The sequence below is a fragment of the Colletes gigas genome, unplaced genomic scaffold, assembly GCF_013123115.1.
Source record: "Colletes gigas isolate AHSC1104 unplaced genomic scaffold, ASM1312311v1 Colletes_gigas_Sc00007, whole genome shotgun sequence".
Classification (NCBI taxonomy): Eukaryota; Metazoa; Arthropoda; class Insecta; order Hymenoptera; family Colletidae; genus Colletes; species Colletes gigas.
The window spans coordinates 2,208,918-2,228,612 of record NW_025106636.1 but is presented as its reverse complement, the minus strand read 5'-3'; the positions used below and the strand labels follow the sequence as shown (position 1 = coordinate 2,228,612).

Below are 19,695 nucleotides of genomic sequence, written 5' to 3'. Positions count from 1 at the left end.
GGCTATCGATCGTCAACTAGTACCACCAAGACGGACCGATTTTCGAAAAGTTCGAAATGCCCTGCCACGACATTTCAATCCTCGGACTGTACATTAGCACTTTGACCGCTACAGATTTTTTGTTGACAAAACGATACTCGATGCAACTCTTAGCACAAACGCCAAAGACGTCTTTGCATTTAAAGAGTCAAGTCCCGTGGTTGATAACAATCATAGTATTGTACCGACTTATAAATATTCAATTCTCTAATGCACATCGATTTTTATTCTTTCAAACGCTCGTTCCATTAGTTTGCTGTCAAGATGTAAACGATGCCTTAGCGAAGTCGAGGCTATCGGCTCCGAACGCCCACGAACAAGCTTCGACAAGGAAATAATAGCAAAGACGTTGGTTCTATGCAAAAAGTTGTTGTTTTTTCAAATCAGTCCGAGTCAGGGTTGTTAGAAACCGGTAGTAGGAGTTTTAAAATTGCTGTCTTTTGCCATCCACGATTCCTGGAATCGGGGAATTCTTGCGGGTTTGTTCGTCCACCGATAATTCAACTTGGATCGGGAAGAGTGCATCCATATTTCTTCGAAGCTTCTCGTTAATCCGTCTGGGAAGGAGCCAGAGTATCCCGTAAAAGCAAGAGAAGTTACGTACGGTTCTTTGTAGTTTGAGTTCGATCCAAACAATGACGAACGACGGGGCTTCGGATGAAGATAAATGGAACAACTTGCAATTAGAATAGCAGATAAGAGGCAGGGAGACGTCGACGGTCGATCATGTAGGTGAAAGTCAACGTATCGGAGATACGAGACAGGAAACAGATAAACTCGATAATACCGGGATTATGCGAAGAGGAAAAACGTTTACCGATAAGCAAGAATCGAGATCGCGAAGAAGGAATTTTTTATTGGTTGGACGAGGCGCGAGCATCGTTGGCGATTTTTCCAAGACGATCGTCGGTCATCGCGTTACCCGGAAACCAGCGATTTCGTTGCACGCTCGCGCTCGTACCGATAACCCTTGGGACTCGCGCTATTTACGGGGAGAAAGGCAGGGTTATCGCGGCGATACGTTAGGTTCATCGTACCCCAGAACCTTGCCAAGACCGCAGGGAACACAAGGAAAAAAAGTGATGCAACTCTTTTTTGTTTATACGCTGATTCGCGAGCAGCGATTACTCCCGCGAAATATTCCGCGCGATGATTATTTTACCGGTCTATCGCGCTTTATCGTTCGCTTTTGTTCATTGTTCTTTTTTTTTTTTTAACGATGCGAAAATGTGTCCTGTAAACGACCGGAAAAGATACGATTCGTTACTAAGTTTAGGCCTTTAGGACACAAAATCTGACCGATACTTTAAAACCCCTGGAACTTTTTTATTTAACGTTGTTTGCGAAAACGCGTTCCATGTAGAATATAGAGTTAGTCCCACGGTTTTCGAACAGTTTAAACTTTGGCGTCGCGAACTTCGCCTTATAAAGCCTCTTTTAACTTTATAAATAAACGCCGTTTTATTGTGTCTATCGACGATAAGTGTCGGGTTATCGGGCCTGGACTTTGGATGGACGCATTTTGTGCTTTCTACGTTTTACGAGCTCGTCGAAGAAACGAGAACGTACGGTGACGAGTAATGGGACGCGATTGCCAGTAGTTTTATGAATCGTCGCGGCGATAAGATTGAAAATTGCGACGCGGTTGTGCGCGATGTCGATAAATTTGTCAGATAGTGGAATAGAAACCGATCAATTGGCGGAAAATTCGAACCATTTCCGACCGGGCCGATTATAAGTTGGTTGGACGAGCGTCGAACTCGTACTGAACAAACAACGGTTCGAAGCAACGGAGAAATATCGACGCGTATAACTTACCCACGCTGAGCCGATCGTAGAGCCTTTAGCAGGCGTCCAAAACTCTGGATATTTACCTGAAACAAAAACGTAGCGTTAGGATCGCAGTTTGCACACAGTTTAGAGAACCTTACGTATACTAAAAATTGCGATAAGACACTCGACTCTCAACATTGGGATAGAACTTTTACTCGCACAGCAGAAAACGCGTATCGTGTTTTATAACAGTGGAACGTTCTAAACGTGTGGTCAGTTTCGAATTAAGGTTCGAGATCAGGCTTCTCCAAGCACAAAATACAGGTTGGCGTTCTCGTTTCTTTACCAAGAAGGGACATCGGGCCAAATCGACCAAGCGATTACGAGTGAAAGTGGTCGGTCGAAAAATTCCGAGCAATTTTTTCTCTTCCTTGGGGCGATTCGAAGACGCCAACTGCGTTTCACGAGAACAATGGAAAACCGTTCTTTGAATCGTGTTTCCCTTTTTTTTGATTCTTGCTTTCCTTCACGGACACGATTCGCGTTAATCTCCGTTTCTTGGGTAATTGACATCGAGACGCGCGCTTTCGAGCGAATCAATTAAGAAAATCGATACGCGGAATTCTTATCGCGATGTAATTTGCACTGGGTGTTACGCAAGGAAGAATTTGTTCAAGGTTGTCTACGAGTCACGCGATTAATATTGTATGGCGTTCGTGGCGTAAAACGAAGCGAAAAGTCACGTACAATTTCAGCTCGAAGCAAGTTCTAAAGTGACGCGCGTGTCAACGGTTACAGGGAAATGAGTTCTAGTCGCGTTTGTTGCAAATGTGTGTGGCAACGTGAGATCCGTTTCCCCTTGCGTTCTAGTTACACGACTCGGTGGCGCCTCGGTTTCGTAGTAATCATCGACGCATTGTATGAAACTAAAATTTATAATCGCGGAATAATATTGTATTACCCTGGATACAATCTACACACCTTACCATAAAATATAAAGAACGGATGACGAACGAGAGATTGTTAAAAAGCGGTCAAGGATTCGCTGATGCGTACATTCGGCCGATCGTTCACTCGAATGCCAGGAATACTTGGATAAGTAAGAGTATCAAAGTGTAAACGGTGCGAGTCACGGGGCTCCAGATGTTTAAACACCTGTCGCCCCTCCTCCGCGTTTACCGCTATTTTTAAACGCGAATCGAGTCGATTTCGACCCTCGGAAAATCAACCACTGGTACATCAAAGAATTCTTGCGATCGAGCGACTCCGTGTTCCTATTTAACGCATCGTTTCTATAAATAAACAGGCTTTTTTACAGCGCTAAACGAGCCGGGAGCGAGTGATTCACGAAATAACAACATCGAATCCTTGACGGATTTACGACCAATGCTATCTACACCGGTTTATAGTTGTAAGTAGCAGTCAAACACACGCACGCGAACATTTTAGTGCTCGTAGAAAGGAATGTTCTGAAAACGACTGCGATGGCCTTGATGACAACCACTTATCAGGCCATTGTTTTCACTTGTAATTTACACTCGCACCGTGCCGGTATGCGCCAACAGGTTATTTCGAAACTTGTGTAACTCGAATTTTTTAACGCGTCGATTGAGGATGCAGTCGACCAGGGGCGGTATCTTTTTGCGCGATTCTACATGTAAAACTGGTAAAATTTCTCGTACGTTCGGTTCGATGGGTCGTAGAACACCGTGTTGGCCAGGACTCGAACAAAAAGGACTCCCATTCGCGTCGGTCCTCGTACGTCGAACGCATCACGATACGCTGCCGGACAACAAAAGAACCAGTTCACTTTTTGCCAGGCGCAAAAAATGGGCCGCGTATGCAAGGACGGAACCGTAGAAAGAGGTAGTAGAAGCGCGCTTACACCACTCGTAGGATAGAGATTGTCGAGTAGCCGGGGGGATGGTTGGCTCTTTCCTTCGCAGGAACGGGAAACAACCACACGACTTGGGGTTTAACGGTCGCGGCTCTCAATATGCGTCGACGGAGTCCACGGAGTGCATCCGTTTTTTGCCGGCTCTCCCTCGACTCTCTTCTTCCTTCTTCTCGCTATCGTTCCCCATCGCCGTCGTACCTCTCGTCCCCCGACAACACAGCATTCTCGAGCCTATCTCGTTTACTCGTTCAACGCGTCATTATCGAACCGGTTGCTGCCGCTGTTGCAGCTGCGGTATCGTGCCGTGGCTCTCTCACGCTCTCCTCGCTCTCCCGGGGCTCGATGCTTTGGAAATCGATCTTCGTGACTCGATTCGGAAGTCGAGGAACACGATGACCGAACACGCTGAATCGCCGGCTTTCGTTGGCTTTTTTCTCGCGGGAAATTGGAACACCGAGGCAATAGTTCTCGGTTCTCGCAAAGGGTAGGATATTCCATCTGTCGTCCGATTTTAACCTACTTTTCGAGCATGGTTTACTACAGGTTCCTCGTTACTCCCGATCTATTCCAATTAGAAATATTCCGTATCCAAGATGAAAGTGCTCTCTGGGAGCGGGTGAAAAGTTAAACGCGACTCCAGCAAATAAACACTAATTGTGCGTTCGCGGTACAGAGTCTATTTATGTTTCCAATGCACGTATCGTGACTGCCGATATCATGCACATTGCTAATGCAATTATAAACGAATGGAATTTATAAAAAGAGTCGATCGGTATACAATATTCGAACCCGTGTTCTCGAGCACATAAACTACTCATTTATACCGTCAGCGTCACGGACACTTCCATGACAGATATTAATATTCATGGAGTGTATATAACAAGGTATGTTGCTTGTCGGAGTACTCGTATCTATGAAAGTATCGAGTTATTATGGCTAGTGTTTTACAGATTCTTTTCGATCGTCCAACCATCGCGGAAAAGTAGGTTAAAATCGGAGTCCTTTGGTTGTTGGGGCTCGATAGCTGGGAAATAATCGTCGGATCTCTTACGAACGCGGTCAATTATAAATTTTCCTTTCGCCAGAGGCAACAAGGAGGAACGTCGCGCGAGTTAATTGCGCGCATCCTCCGGGAGCGTGCTTACGAAAAAAAGGGTCGAAACGTAACGAGGAGATCGCGCACGCAATACATTTTTATCGCCGCGCCTCCTCCACTTTTGCCGCGATTCATTACGGCATCGAGTCGTGCAATTAGAACGACTGGAACGGAAGCGGATAACAAGGTCATTAAGACGGCGAACGTGTTTCGCGAGAAAAGGGGAAAGCCTCGAGCGATTCGAATTTCGCTTGGTAAGCTTGCGTAAAATTATTCTTCTCGAAGGGAACAATGCCACGTTGGTCCGGCGTGGCGTGCAAACAAACGCAAACCCTCTATCGAGAATTTCCTCGCAGCTTCTTTGACCCATTTAAACGCTTCGTGGAAAATAGTCTCGGACTGTCATCGGATTTTTGTTACTCGTCCGGGTTTATTTTATTTTCGGTTCGATTTGGGCACTCGTTCTGCCCTGGTATATATTCCATATACCATGTGGTTCAAACAAAGTGTTATGAGAGTTCTTTTCTTAAAAACAAACCAAGATGACCACTTCATTTTCGAACTTGCATGATTTCAAGTATCTTTATCCGCGCAATCAATTTTTTGGGGGCGAAAAAGGGAGACGTAGATCGATCCAAGATACTTTGAATGTTGCGTTTGTTCGAGAAGAGAAGAAAAGAAAAAGGAGAAATAGGTTGAAATGTTTGCCGAGCGTGCCGTACCGGTATTCACGGAGATTCCCTGCCACTTTGCCCCGTTTTATCGATAACGCTGTTGTCGTCGCGGCAGGAATCCTCGTCTTTTATTTAACGCCACGTAACAGCGAACGTGAAAATATCGCTGTTTTGCATCTCGGGATTTTGACGATGAAAGGGGCCAATTTCAAACACTCGCTTCGAATATCCGCTTCGCGTTCGAGAGACGTGGCGGAGATCGAAACGTGACCTTGTATGTAAATGGGAACCGCGGCGGATCAAAAATAAAATATCGCAATTTTAGAAAGTTTTATTAGGTTTAAAGAGGGAACGGATCGAAAATAGATCTTGTTGTAGCTCTATAGAACGTTATTAAAATTTTAATATCTTCCATCGATCGAAGCCTTGAAATTTTTAATACTATTTTAATGTTTGAAAAACTTTGGGACCAAAATATCTGAAAAACAAAATTCAAGTGCACGTAAACACGGAGTGGCCTGGTCAGCGATAATGGAGTGAAAATTGTTGGAGGTTGTTCGACGACTATGCGTGTATTGGCTCTCGAACGCGGACGATCCAACCGCCCCGAGCGTAAGGGGGGAAAAGAAGAACAAAAATGGTCGTAGAAAGGAGGAAAAACGATAAGACTGGAAAGACGACATGCAACGTGGCGCGACAGGTTGATCCTGCTCGGTTGTTTGCGTTCCATGACGCGGATCCGGTTTCGATTTTATGGCTCTATATATCCAGCTGGCGATAATTTCGTCTTTTACGACTGACCCCGCGTTTCCTGTGCCTCGTTTCACTCTTTCTTCGATATTACGATATTACGCCCGGGCAGTTCTCCACTTTTAATCGGAACTACAGCATTACCTCGGCTCCTGCATCGACGACGATGAATATCGTAAGTTATCGAGTAGCCAGAAACTTTCGATTATCGGAAGAGCGATCTAAAATATCTGTGGAGTTGTCGCGGAAGGACGGTCGATCGCGCAAACGGATCGGGCAAAGTTACTTTTTGCAATCAGAGGTCCGTCGAAGCTCGAACGCGAAAGGGAACTCGATTACACGCGACGAGAGAAACTGGGCAGGGAGAACAGAGCACGCCCGGAGGATCTAAACTCGGTTTGCGGCCGAATAAGTCGCCCAGGCCGCAGAATTTCGAGCTCGATCGAGGAGCGGAGCCGAGCGAGATTGGCGGTCAACCGCGGACGCTGAACCGACGGCGGCTTCGATAATTCGCCGTTTACACCGTAATTTCGCTCTGATCGGGCCACGAATTCCGCGCGTCGAACCGTTTCCCGCCCACGGAGGTTCTCTCTGGAACTCCTGTTCCGATTACCGATGGGAAGCTTAGAATTAATCAACGAGGAAAACACCGAACGCAAAATCCTACTACACGAGCAAACTTGCCAAATCAATGAGAAACGGTATTGGTATTTTTGTAACATTTATACACGCCGAGAGACGAGCAAACAAACGCGTTACAGCGAAACGCAACCCAACAATGTCATTTGGTTCAACACCTGTGTAAATTTAATCTCTATATTAATTTATTCGTTGTATCGTGTGCCAAGAGTCGAGGCGTCGTCATTCACTCGGTGCATTAAACCAGTCTCGAGCTACTAATTCAACATGGGCCAAACTGATTTGTGTCCCGCGCGTGAGGTTTATGCGCTTCCTCGATTCCTCCGAATCACGATGTACCAATTTACTTGGCAGTCTTTTTGCATGGAATAATCCAGAGTCTTCTCTGGCTGGCATTTTCCATCGTATCATCGTGGGACCTCGATGTCCCGATGTTAATCTATTTAAATCCAACTTTTGCAAGCGTGGAAGAACTAATTTTGTCTCGAATGTCCAGGGCAGAAACTCGTTGAACGACCACGGACCTTTAATGCGACGCAAAGTTGAAAAGTGTAGAGCGGGCTGCCGAGCTTTCAAACGACCGGGAATTTTATCACGACGACGACGACGACGAAAGCGGCCAGTAACGCAATTTACGAGCAACGAGTTCGATGTTTGCGCGCACGATCCAACGACGAAAATAAGAACGGAGAGCGTCGCGCGCGTTCGGGGGTGTCTGCGGGCTCGTGAGCAACCCCTGCTCCGATAAACACGGAGCATTCTTCTTCTCCCACCGGTTCCCGACCGCCCCTCTCGTCCCTTTGTAGCCACGCGTGGCAAGGCTGTGTGGTAGTTACACTCTGCACCAGGGGTTCCCGGGAACAGCGGGGATGGATGGTTGTTTCGAGACGGCGTTATCGACCAGTTTTCCCATCCCCGTGGCTGCCTTAAAGAGGATCCCTCCTCGTAAATACGACGGGGCGCCTTTAATGGCCCTGCTCCAAACACGCGAACCTCTCTCTCTCTCTCTCTCTCTCCTTCTCCGCTTCTCCTCGGATAGTTGTTTCTCGCAAACGATGTCAGACACGAATCGTCGGATCAAGTTATTGGAGCGAATAAATTTTTCAACACCCGGATTTTCGGACGAACAACGACGCTTTTCCGTGACGTACGAGACCGTAGTTTGACCGTAGATCGAACCAACAGAGAAAAAAACAAAACTTGGAACAGGATTGAATTGATTTTTCCAACATAATGACATTAGTTCTCTTTATCGTAATTGTGTTTTACTACTTGGCGCGTATGTGATTCAGATATGTATTTATGGTATGCTCGACGTAGGTAGCTGTCCTGCATTTATGGCAACGCTGATTCGTTTTGCAATCTTTATTATGGCTGCATATTTGACGACGCTTTCGTTCGATGTTCTTTTATTTATCGATGATCTCAGTATCATCGAGAAAGTTGCGCCTCGGCTGGATCGTGCCCAAACAAAAAATATCCTTTATACAAATTTTGCTCGAAAGGTATAGAGAAGTTCGTGCATCGAATGTATTTACTGGTTAGCGCAACATTTGTCGCCATGCTGGCATGGGGTGAATTAAATGGAATCGAACGAAGTAGATTGCGATGCGTTTCTATAAATAGATTTGGAATAATATCCGTTTTTGTAACAAAGTAACAGGAACGCGCGAAGCGAAACCTTTTTCTTCGCCGGTCTTTGTTTCCAAGAAAAATTATTCGGAGAGCAGCCAATTAATACCGGCGATACAATTCCTTCGTAAATTACAATGTTTTAATTTTAAACGCGGTGCAAAAATACTCTCTCTCTCGTTTCCTAACAATGCTCGCAGTCCTGTTATTAGTTAATTAATTTGTTCGCTTTGTACACTTCGGTCCGCTCTGGCTGCCGGCACGCGGAAAGAAGAGAAAAATTCGAAGCGGCGCTCGTAATTTATAAATGAAATTACACACAATGGAACAATTCGTATTGTTGCGCCGAAGGAATTATTTATTCTTCCCAACGGGCGGCGCGATAAATGCATATTTAACTCGGCGCGTCGGGGCGAAATAGTGTACGGGCAACGCTCGTTGCACAATGATTTCTTGGCACCCATCGTGAATCGCTTCTTGATCTTCCCGAACGAACAATGAGCCGTTTGTAACACTTTTGTTCATTGATGCCGGATATTTGCCCCGCGAACACGATACTACGGCGATTCACGTTTCAATTCCGAGGCCCTCTTTCGGATTTTACGCTCGCGATACCCAGTTTATCTCGACGATTGTATTTTCAGCGATAAAAGCAATCTTTTTAGGCCAAGTCTACTTTTGGCGTTCCGTTTACAAATTCGTAAATTCGAAATTTCACGATTCTCGATTCGACGGTAGAAATTAACTTGCAACCGAACGATCATGCTCTCTGTTCCCTTTCGTAGAAGGAAGTCGCTTACTTTCTCTGGTTGCGAATTCCGCGGGATAAATGCACGATCGCAGTCTACGACCCACGACTCGGTGATTCATAGTTTACGACTTTCAAACTCCTTCGATCCTCGATTTCTTACGTGGAGCTTTCAGCGTCCCAGACACCAAACAGTGTGTTCGACTTCCTCTATTCGTCTTCTTTGCCGCGATGGTTCGTTTATGGCTCTATCGCTGCACGAGGTACAATCTCCAACAATAGGCTGACTCACGCCGATCTCGGCAATTAGGACAGCCTCTTCTGTGTCCCGTGCAAGCTTTCCTATCCCGAGCCGAGGAACGACAGACACTCCGTGTGCGCGCCAAAGTGTGGGTGGATCGGTGAGCACGAAGAACCATCCCACACGATGGAATTCTGTCTTGCGGTTGCTTTCTATCCTTCTCGCTCTTGAACTCGCTGACTGGGCTAGACGGGTTTGTGCGGCTTCTGCGACGAATGTGGGCAGGGTGAAGGTTGTAAAACGTCGTTGAAATAATACTTTATGCCCATTTAGTTTATCTTGGGCGGAAATTAGACACTTGGAATTTGACGTATCTTATCGGGAACGGATCGTGTTTGAAGATTCAGAGAGGAATCGTCAGTTGGCTAAACTGTACGTACGAAAAATTATTCTCGAAATAAATCTTAGAGGAAAGGGAAGAATAGAGAAGTTCGGAGCGTGAGACGAGACACGGAATAATGCAACGAGCGTTAAATTATCGCGAGAACGTCGAATTAATTATGCGTCGTTTGTACCAGCAGGATTTCCTGTTATTTCTGCAGCCATCTTAGCTCCAACGCCAAATACTTGGTTAAGACAAACGAACGAACCGCGTCGTTTAGTTTACAATTTTAATAGCAGTCCGCCACGCGCAAAAAAAGATGGAAAGAATTCGTTACATCCGTTTCGAGATCAAGTATTTCTTTTTTTTCGTCTGGCTTTTGCGGCCGGACAACGTTTTAAACCCGGAATCGATACAAATCTGTGATTCCAACGGAACCCAGCTTCCATTTACGATCAAATATTTTTTTCGCGCTTTCTTTTTTCAACTCTGTCTGTTTGTTCGTTGATGGTTCGCTCGATTCTCGCGAGAATGCAATTTTCGTTCGACCATCGTCTAAACCGCACACGCGGAAGGATAAACGAGAGATATTTTTTCTCCGTGCATCGGTGGCGGAATTTCGATGGACAGCCGGAAATGAAACTGGTTTTCCGCGGAAACTGAATCGCGAAACGAAGACGCGAGTGGCGAAATAAAAATAGAAAAATGAAAAAAATAAAAAAAAAGAACTTAATTAACGGTGGCCTCTCGTCGACGCGAGCAATAAAGCAGCAAGCATCGGAAAGAGTCGCGTTAGAAAAGAGGCTACGTTTCAGTTTCTCTCCCGAACAATGCCAAGTTTCAGCTATTATTTAACCGTGCGATCGTTTTTCGCCGTTTCACCACGAACGACAAGAATCGGCAAACACTTTTATTTCTGTCTTGATATTCGATACCCTGAATCCCGATGTTATCTTGCTTCTTCGGTTATTTTTCCTCAATTTACTATTTCGATATTCCTCGTACAGCCATTGGGCCAGTTTTCGTGCAATGTTAAATTTCATCGAACGAAAAATTCATATTCTTCGTCGAGTTTGAAATTAACATCCCCGTTGCGTACTCACTTCCGCTTAAGTCATGGTTAACTCACGGAACCTCGGTCCTAGTCAAACTCCTTGAGCAACGCGGTCAAACATCGAGCACCTCGAACACGATTCGCGCGGAACTCTGTCAAACTCGGTCAAACTCTTTACAAAGTTAGTCGTCTCGGTACATTTCTGTATTTATAGCGGAAGAAACTGAGGACAAGTCTCGTAATCCAGTTTCGTATTAAATCCTAATATTGTTTATCGTCGTTAGCGCGTCGGCGAGGGGCCAACAAATCGGCATTTATGAACGTGCGTTTGATAGTAGATACATGAAAGATGTATCGCGGTTAGAGGGTAAGAAGCTTGGTGGCGAGTTCGGAGGGTCTGTTCGGGTCGTGAAAAGTCGAGAACGGAAGATAAGGGTCGATCCCAGATGGAGAGAGGTGGTCTACTGTGCGAAAACGGTGGGCGTGCCGTGCCTAGCTCGCATCGTCGCCCAGCAACGCATACATGCATAATGCACGCGAAAGCGCGCGCAGCTGCGAGGCGCGCGTGCAGATGCATTTAGCCGAGGAACGATCAGCCGCCCTTTAATGAGCTGCGATTATCCGTAGCGCGCTCTTATTATTAACGCGGAATGCAATCGAGGGGGCAGGCTCGACCACAATGTCGCATCGCGGCCGATTTATCGCCCGTCCCGTCGGGATATTCCAGTCTGGCTGTTGCCGACAGCGACGCGACATGCTCGCGTGCAGCGGCCTAGTGCATAACCCGGTGTATCTTTGGACCGGTGTTCAGGCAATAATTTCACAGCGGGCTTCCTCGCCCGAAAGCTCAAAGTACTCTCTGCAACGCTCGAAACACGTTTCCATCGCACGCGCGGTCGGTCGTTCTCCACTATTTTCGTCGGTCAAGATCGTCCTATTTTACGGGCGCAACCTATCCCGGCTTAAATTTGAAAAATACGCTCGTAGTAGTTGTCGCGGTAGTTTGAAATTTATTTAGTCAACCGTATAGGTCTGGACACGCAATTTTATTTTGCGAAAACAAAACCGTACATTGCTTTGCAATAGGATGTAGTGGAAAAAGTATCTTCGTTAAATGGTGTGTAGTTATGATAATAAACCTGATAAATAAACAAAATATTTTTACGAACAATGTTTCTGTCCTATACGTCCCATGGTTCGCGAAAGCTTATTTCAAGGGAAAATAAGAAACGCGGGAGTCGATTTATATGGTAACTCCACGCCATGCCTCTCTAAGCAATTTAAAAACAAGTGTACATTCGTGGTTACAGTTTATGGGCAGCGATATTGCTGCGTTTCCACCTTTAACGACACCGTCGGGATCGAAGCCATGGTATGCACTTGGTATTTTTTATCGGGCAACGTCGACGTAGATCGAGCAGCGCCAACAGCTTATCGGAATTGTTCATTTTGACAGAAACGACGCGACGTTTCGGAGACTGCTATTTTCTGTTTACGTTACCGTTCCATCACAGTTTCATCGATACAACGGTTGAGTTCATTATCGCCATCAATTACCTAAGCGAGACAGAAATCCAAAGTTAACTAAACGGAGACACGTAGCTTCCCTCGAAACTCCCAGACGGTTTCGTTGCATTCCGCTCGTCCGAAATGCGCCCACCTATTTCGGGAAACTACCGGGGAAATACAGACGCACCTAGATACGCTGGTTGCCCGGTGATTCGACCGACCGGCTATTCACTGACTCGTGTTTCTTGGGAGAGGGATAGACGCGAAAAGGGAGGAAGAGGAAGCACAAAACGCGCGAAAATGTTGCTCTCGTCGTTTAACGACTCCCTGTGCGAATTCTCCGTTCGCCGACCTCGTAAAATATCTTGTTCTTCGCGGCGCCGAAAGTAATTGCTGTCGGCGTGCGTTTAACTTCGCGCGTGATTTTACGACCGTCACGATTTTGCTTCCGAGGTAATCTTTACTCTCCCCTGGGGATGGAATTCTTCGCGGTAGGCCAGGTTCTTCTAATTTTTCGACGGGGAGCCCAGGTCGTTTCCAATTCGCACGGAACATTTTCGCGTGTACGGTAGTGTCGCGTTAGCGGGAGAATATCAATAATATTCTGGTAAATATGCATGTTTGCCGTAATTTGGCTCGGATCGATCGGAAGGTCGCTGCTCCGGTACAACGCTGAAAACCGATTACAACGATAGAAAGTTTTCCTATAAAATGATTCTCGTCCGTCCTATTAGAAACTCCAACGAACCATGACGACGCAGCTGAAATGTGTGCACGCGACCGAATCGTGCGCTGAAAGAGTTAAATCAACCGGTTGGTCGCGCTTGCCGCGTTCAATTATTGACACGGGGGAAAAATCGGGCGCGCGTGCGCGAAAGTCGACAAATTCAGGACGAAATAGTATTTGTGCGCGTGTTTGGATTACATACTTCGGAACGGGTTATCCAAACAGCATTTATCTACAATACAAAATGCAGGTGAAATAAGAATACAATAGAAGTTGACAGAAAATATTCAATGAATAATGTAGAACGTGTACATGATGGAACGCCTACGATCATATATAGTTGAACTAGACTAAAAGTACGAAAACGGAAAGAAATATCGATAAAAGAAGAGAAACTATGCGAAAGGCGAAAGACAAGCAGTGTGCGAGGCGAAGATGGGGGGAAAATGTGGGCATTTATAAGAATACAGCGATACACGCACGGGTTTCGGTTCTGAGCAAGACCCGGATGTACGGGAATAGCGGGTCGCGCGAAATCCGGAGCGTGTCTGCGTTCGTGCGTGCGTTCGTGCGTGCGTGCATGCGTGAGCTCAATAAAACCGAGCAGGGGAAAAGTTGGCGGCCTGCCAGCCGGAACGAAGCTAATCTCACTTTCGGTTTTGTGTCATGTCCCCCACTCTCCCACGCCCCGTTCAGCCATCGCCGGCGTCGCTTCTGCCCACCTGTGCAGATTGGAATTCGATCGCGGCCATCGATTTTCCCGGGGCGCTGCTCCCGCGTTTTTGGTCGCCGATCAAATTGAGACGCGAATATTTTTTATCGAACGGATTAGTCGCGTGTATGGAGGAGCTGTTCCCCACTGGACAACTGACCACGCGGTTGGATATCGTGCTATCGAAATGGGATTGACGGTCGAGCGATTTCACGAGCCGATGAATGAGCTTCTGCCTCGATATCCGAACCACGCTCTGGGAAAAGGAGGACTTGTCAGATAGCCTAGTTTACGCAGAAAAATGGAAAGAAACGATCAGGCTCGTATTAGGAATCCAAGTCGTTTAAACGATGACAACCGGAAAAGTATTAATACCACTTACGATCCTGCGAGTTCGTATTACAAGAATATAGATAAATCACGACGTTAAAAAATTCCCTTTCAACCTATCTCGCGTATCTTGAACTTCCCAAGCTGCACACGCATTCTTGGAACTACTCGAACGCAGTCCGATAGTGGCACCGAAAGCCGATAAGAGTGGTTATTTTCCAGCGAAACGAAAGGCTCTCTCTACTCGAAGTCTGACGCGTTTCACCTTGGATAATCCAGTAAGCTCGGAGAGCGAGAAATCAGCAAAGATTCCCGGTACACGGGTCTCATCGATACCTGTCCGTGCACCACCTGCTGCCCGCCGCAACCATCGCATCGCCAGATTGCACCTGCGTGCACCTCAAACCCTCCCAGCGTGCACGCAGAAGGAAGGTGTGCGTCCGCTGGAATTCAACGATGAACAGCTGCTTCCAGAGACCGCCTTTGGCTCGTTCGCCCGATTATGCAACCACCGGGGGAACAGAAGGGAACAGAGGGGAATAAACCTGTACACAGACGCCATTTAAACGGGGTTCTGCGTGCCGTTGCGTTCAGGTGCTCCGTGCACGTGGACGTTGATGCGCCGCGAGAGAGCTTAATGCACTTTTGATAGTCGATACCATCCGAGGCCGTTAAGTAAGGTCGTGGAGAACCCTTAATTTTTATATGCCCCTTGGGAACTCGAATCCGATCCGTCAACCACGAAAATAATGAGTTAATGATCACGGATCTGGACCTAACTTTGTTCTATCGTTAGGACGACGACTATGGTCCGATAGACCAGTTTAACAGATTTTTCTATGCTTCTGAATTATCGGGGTCCGAAATTTCGTTAGTTTCATTCTCGAAATTCTCCCTGTTACCGAAACGGTATTGAAGTTTGCTAGGACAGGCTCTTTGTTGATCGCGCGAATCCCCATATTATTGTATCGGGACCCTTGGTCGACCGCGCGGAAAACCGATGAATAGGTGGTCCGCCGAGGCGGAATATAAATTTTCGGAAGGGCCAGTTTCGTCTGGCGTGTATTTTTCCAGCCTTCCTACCGATCGATCTTCCGCGCGTAAGACGGATTGCCTCGCCATTCGTCTTCCGAGTCGTAACGCCACTTAAATAAGAGAGGAGGATCAAGGCCACCTTGGCCGGGGTGGTTTCTTCGACCTATCATCTTTTTCCTCGTTTTTCTTCGTCCCCCACGGGAAGCTTATTACGGTGCTGGAACGAGGACGAACGGAACGGACCGACAGAAGGACGATGTCCAATTTCTCTGTAAATGTTTCCAGCACGATCGGGGCTGTAATTCCTGGAGGACGAAGTAAGGACGTAACGTGGGCGATATTTCTGCTTCGGGGAAACTGTAATCACCGTGAGCTTTGGCGTTTGGACCCGCTGGAGACACGCGGAGCTTTGCTCAAGGAAAACGTGATCGTTGCTCTTGTTACCTCGTTACGGCACAAATATTCCAGTAGCTTTTTAAACCTTCCGTGCACAGGGGGGAGGTTAACGAACACTATTTTTAAAAAAGATCAATCTTATCAGCGTGGGTTTACCAATGTTTTCTGACAACCGTTTTTGTGGAATTCAGGTCTTTGCAATTTAACGATCGATGCATCGGATTTCATTTAAAAATTAACGAAAAGCTTGCTCGTAAAGACTCGACTCGCGTTCCGGGCGATTACTTAAGGGAAACAAAGCGTGCAGAAGTCTCTACGGAAGCAACAGGGGAAACGTAACACGGGAAGTCATCGAAACTGTGCGTCGAGTATTCGAAAGTTTCCTCAAGATGGTACACGAACGCGTACACAAAGACACACTCGCGTGCACTCTCGTTCTCAAAGTTCGAGTTCTTAATGCAGAAACTTTCGACCAAGTGGGCGGTGACACGGAAAATAAACAGTACTGCATTCCTGGAGAACCTCGCTCCGAAAGGCAGAACCGTGGAAAGAGGGATAGGTACTATCGACGTTAGCGATGGGAACGATGTTCTTGCAGCTGATATCGATAATTTTACAGAAAGTCATCGAAGCAGGTTTCTCGTTCGACGTAGCAAAATGTACGGAAATCAATGTCCTCAAGTTCCAAATTTTGCTGCACTTCCGAGGAAACGATTCCCAAGATTTACTTGGATCGGAAGATTTTGTAACCTTTCGGTGAATCGGTCCCATCGCTAGCCGACATGGCTGCGAGGGAAGAATGTTTCATAAGAGCCGAGAAAAGTTTGCACTGTACATTCCGGGGTCTCCAGACGGAGGAAGAAACTACTTTGGGCAAACTTCGCTGCAAAGTTCTATGCGTCGTGCGAGGATCGAGCTCCGGTAACTACCCTCAGGAACTTCTCATCCTTGCAAACTAACGTGCCCTGGGGATCGAAAAGTCGTAACCTACGGATTCCTGGAGAAGGGATCCCTTAAGAACGTCCCCTCTTCCGTCTGTAGAGTTTTTCTCTCAACGAGGGACGAGAATTTGAACCGTTTCTGCGAAGATACGAATTAAATTATTCCGGTATAAATGGTGTAGTTTAAAATCTCGACTGCTCGGAACAATATAAAAAATGACGTCAAGAGCAAAGAGAAAATGCAACGAAATAGAACAGAGTTTGGTAGAATTTTATTAAAACGAAAGATAATTAGTTTGGTTTAATTAGAAGTTTCAATGCACGCAAAGTTTCGATGGTAACACCACGGAAACTTTAATTACGGATCGATGGCGGAAGAATTTCCATCGAGGCATTTCGCTAATTTTCAAGTCTTCGGTTCCCATCGTCGTGTGTTGGAAAATACGGGTTATGAAGAACATGGCAGGGAGCTCATCGATTCGGGGACGAAACGTGAACCGGCGCGAGCTTATCCAGGACTGGTTCCCGCTGGAACGGTCCAGAGACGTCGACGTCATCAATATTCCTAACGTTGGAGGTGCTTCTTGATCGTTGGCGATAAAATTCCCTGGCAGAAAAAGCTCGGCCAGCGGTGCCAAGAAGGATAGAATACCCGAGGGCTCTTTACGATCCCTTAAAAGCAGCGGTTTCAAAGACCAAGGGATCCGGCGACGGCTCGTAAAATCCGCAAGATCGATGACCGTATTTCGCCCAGCCGGGGAAAACTGGTTTCAAGATCGTGAACGGTAAGGGCGATTAATTCGAAGACGCGTTGATTAATCGAACGACGCGGAAGCGTGCGTATTTATGTCGAGAAAGAATTGAAATTGTTTCCAACAGAATGATAAGTCAAGTTATATCGCAGAAGGGAAGGCAATATAATATTGATGTACAAAGTTCACGATGATATTTGGTCGGGGAAAAATGTCCCCATTATTTGCGAAATCGCACGCGTCTCTAGGGAAATAATAATTTTCATCCACCAGAAGCAAACGGAACGAACTCGCCGGACCGGTAGCGCGAGTTCGGGAATACATATTGCATAACCGTAATTGTCCTGCGCAAAAAATTAGCCGGCGTTCACGGAGCCTCGAAAGTTGACATTAACAGCAGAGTCGAGCAGAATTCCAAAGTGTGCGCGGTTCGATGTTCTGCGCGACCAGCGAATTCGAGAGAATTCTAGCCGGCTGAGAGAATTTCGCGCAAATACGGGAACAGGGGAGAGAACGCGCGGCTTCGTGCAAACGGAAAGTTAGTTCGTAACAATAATTATCCGAGTTCTGCAACTAGTGGGCGGAACGAGCGAGTCGAGCTTAAACCGGGGCGAATATAGCCGCCTAATTACCTGGGGACCGCCATCCACCTGTGTACAAACAAAATCGCAGCCAGTCGACGCGCGTTTACCGCTGCGCAGGAATTTCCGCACATTTTTCAGATAATGAAAAAGTGCTTTGCATTCGTATACGACCGAATCGGGTTCCAGTGGGATCTACCACTTTTCAAATAGGCTTTCCAATTTATTACGACGAGAATAATACATTTAACGGAGAGGGAAACGGAGGAAAATTAAATTTGTTTGATTTAATTTGATTTATTTATGTACAGGAACGTTTCCAATATCGCAAAAGGAATAGTACAGAGTAACGTTTGATAATAATTAACAATTGAAATTTGAGGAAAGAGAAAAGATAGTGTACTTGAAGTTTTGCTCTTCGATATATTTTTTAACTGCCGAGAATATAACAGGGCACGTATCGCAATACAATGTACTTTCCTTCTGTTATATTGTACGACTGGCGGGAAAGTAAAAATGACGAGATGGGTCAGTCGCGCTGACTAAGCAGGGAAAAACAGAGAAAAATTCATTCTTCTAACGAAGCAAACAATTTCGATTTAATTTCATCTCGCATGGAATCTCTTCGCAACGGTGAATGCGCAATATTCGCACGCGTGCAGAATTTATCGCTCGTATCGTGCACGCGGATTCCACGGGTGCGAAATTATCGTTGGAATTACGGAGCGGAGCGAGAAATTATTCGCGCGATCGTCCTCTTTCTGTATCGCGGTTAATGGAATTTCCTCGGGGAACGTTGCGCCGTCGGACGACATCCATGGGAAAAAAGAATTTCCGGTCGATCGATGAATTAATTCCAGCGCACGTTGCGGCTATCGCCGAGAAAAAAATGGCTGTGACGATAAATGAAACACGTAAACAGCGCGGTAAGCGTACTCGTTGCTAATCAATACTCGGCCGCGTCGTATCAAGTTCTCGGACCTTCAATTTAATCCACGCAGGATCGTCCGGCCGGTTAAAATTTCGATAAAAAATTTGTTCTCGTCGTTCGTAATTTTTTTGGTATATTTCGGAACAAGATTCCTCCCATAGTAGGGTAATATTCCATTCTTAATTAGAATAATATATGGCTTGATATGGAATTAATTAAATTTTATATACCATCTAGATCGTCCGGAGGGGTCATCTGCGCTTTACGATATAATGCCTTTATCTTGTGGCTTTATCATTTATGATCCAATTAATTTCGTTATTATATATATAATTATTGCATCTGCGATCTACTACGATAATTCGTGGATAATTCCTTTTTTCGATTATTATCATCGTTCGTATTTAAATTACATAGGGCAATAAACTTCCAAGTATATGATTAAGTAAATTAAGTTCAACTGCCGTGACAGGTATCTACACGTGTATTTCTTGCATTTTCCGACTATTACAACTTTCAACGTTAATTCCCATTAATTTTAGCAAGAATGTTAATGGACGATTTGTTAATCGAATCGAAGAAAAGTTTGCCCAAGCGTGTACGCGTAATTGACTTGAAAGGGAGAATGTTGCCAATGATAAAAAGGCGAAGGAAGGCGCAACGTGGACAAGTATCGCGGTGACGCGACGCCACGCGATCGAGCATGACTCACCGACGTCGTCGGAACGGGTTCATTGAAAAGTCGCGGCTCGTCTCGCGAACCGTGACTCCGCGATCGGTGTCTATTCGGGCCAAGCAATGCAAAACTGTTCCCCCTTTTCCCTGCCGTTGGCCGTCACGGTGTTGCGCAACTGCG

General features: G+C 46.1%; 1 protein-coding gene across 6 annotated transcripts in view; it reads right to left on the bottom strand.

Moving 5' to 3' along the window:
- LOC122396356 (probable JmjC domain-containing histone demethylation protein 2C) overlaps positions 1–19,695 on the bottom strand; it is a 220,163-nt gene that overhangs the window by 131,601 nt on the left and 68,867 nt on the right. For 4 of the 6 annotated variants that reach the window (XM_043394668.1, XM_043394671.1, XM_043394669.1 and 1 more), the window contains exon 8: positions 1,858–1,913. The exons of the other annotated variants lie outside the window; for them this stretch is intronic. In XM_043394668.1, the coding sequence (XP_043250603.1) occupies positions 1,858–1,913 (56 nt within the window). The remainder of the gene's footprint in view (positions 1–1,857; positions 1,914–19,695) is intronic. 6 annotated transcript variants of the gene reach the window in all.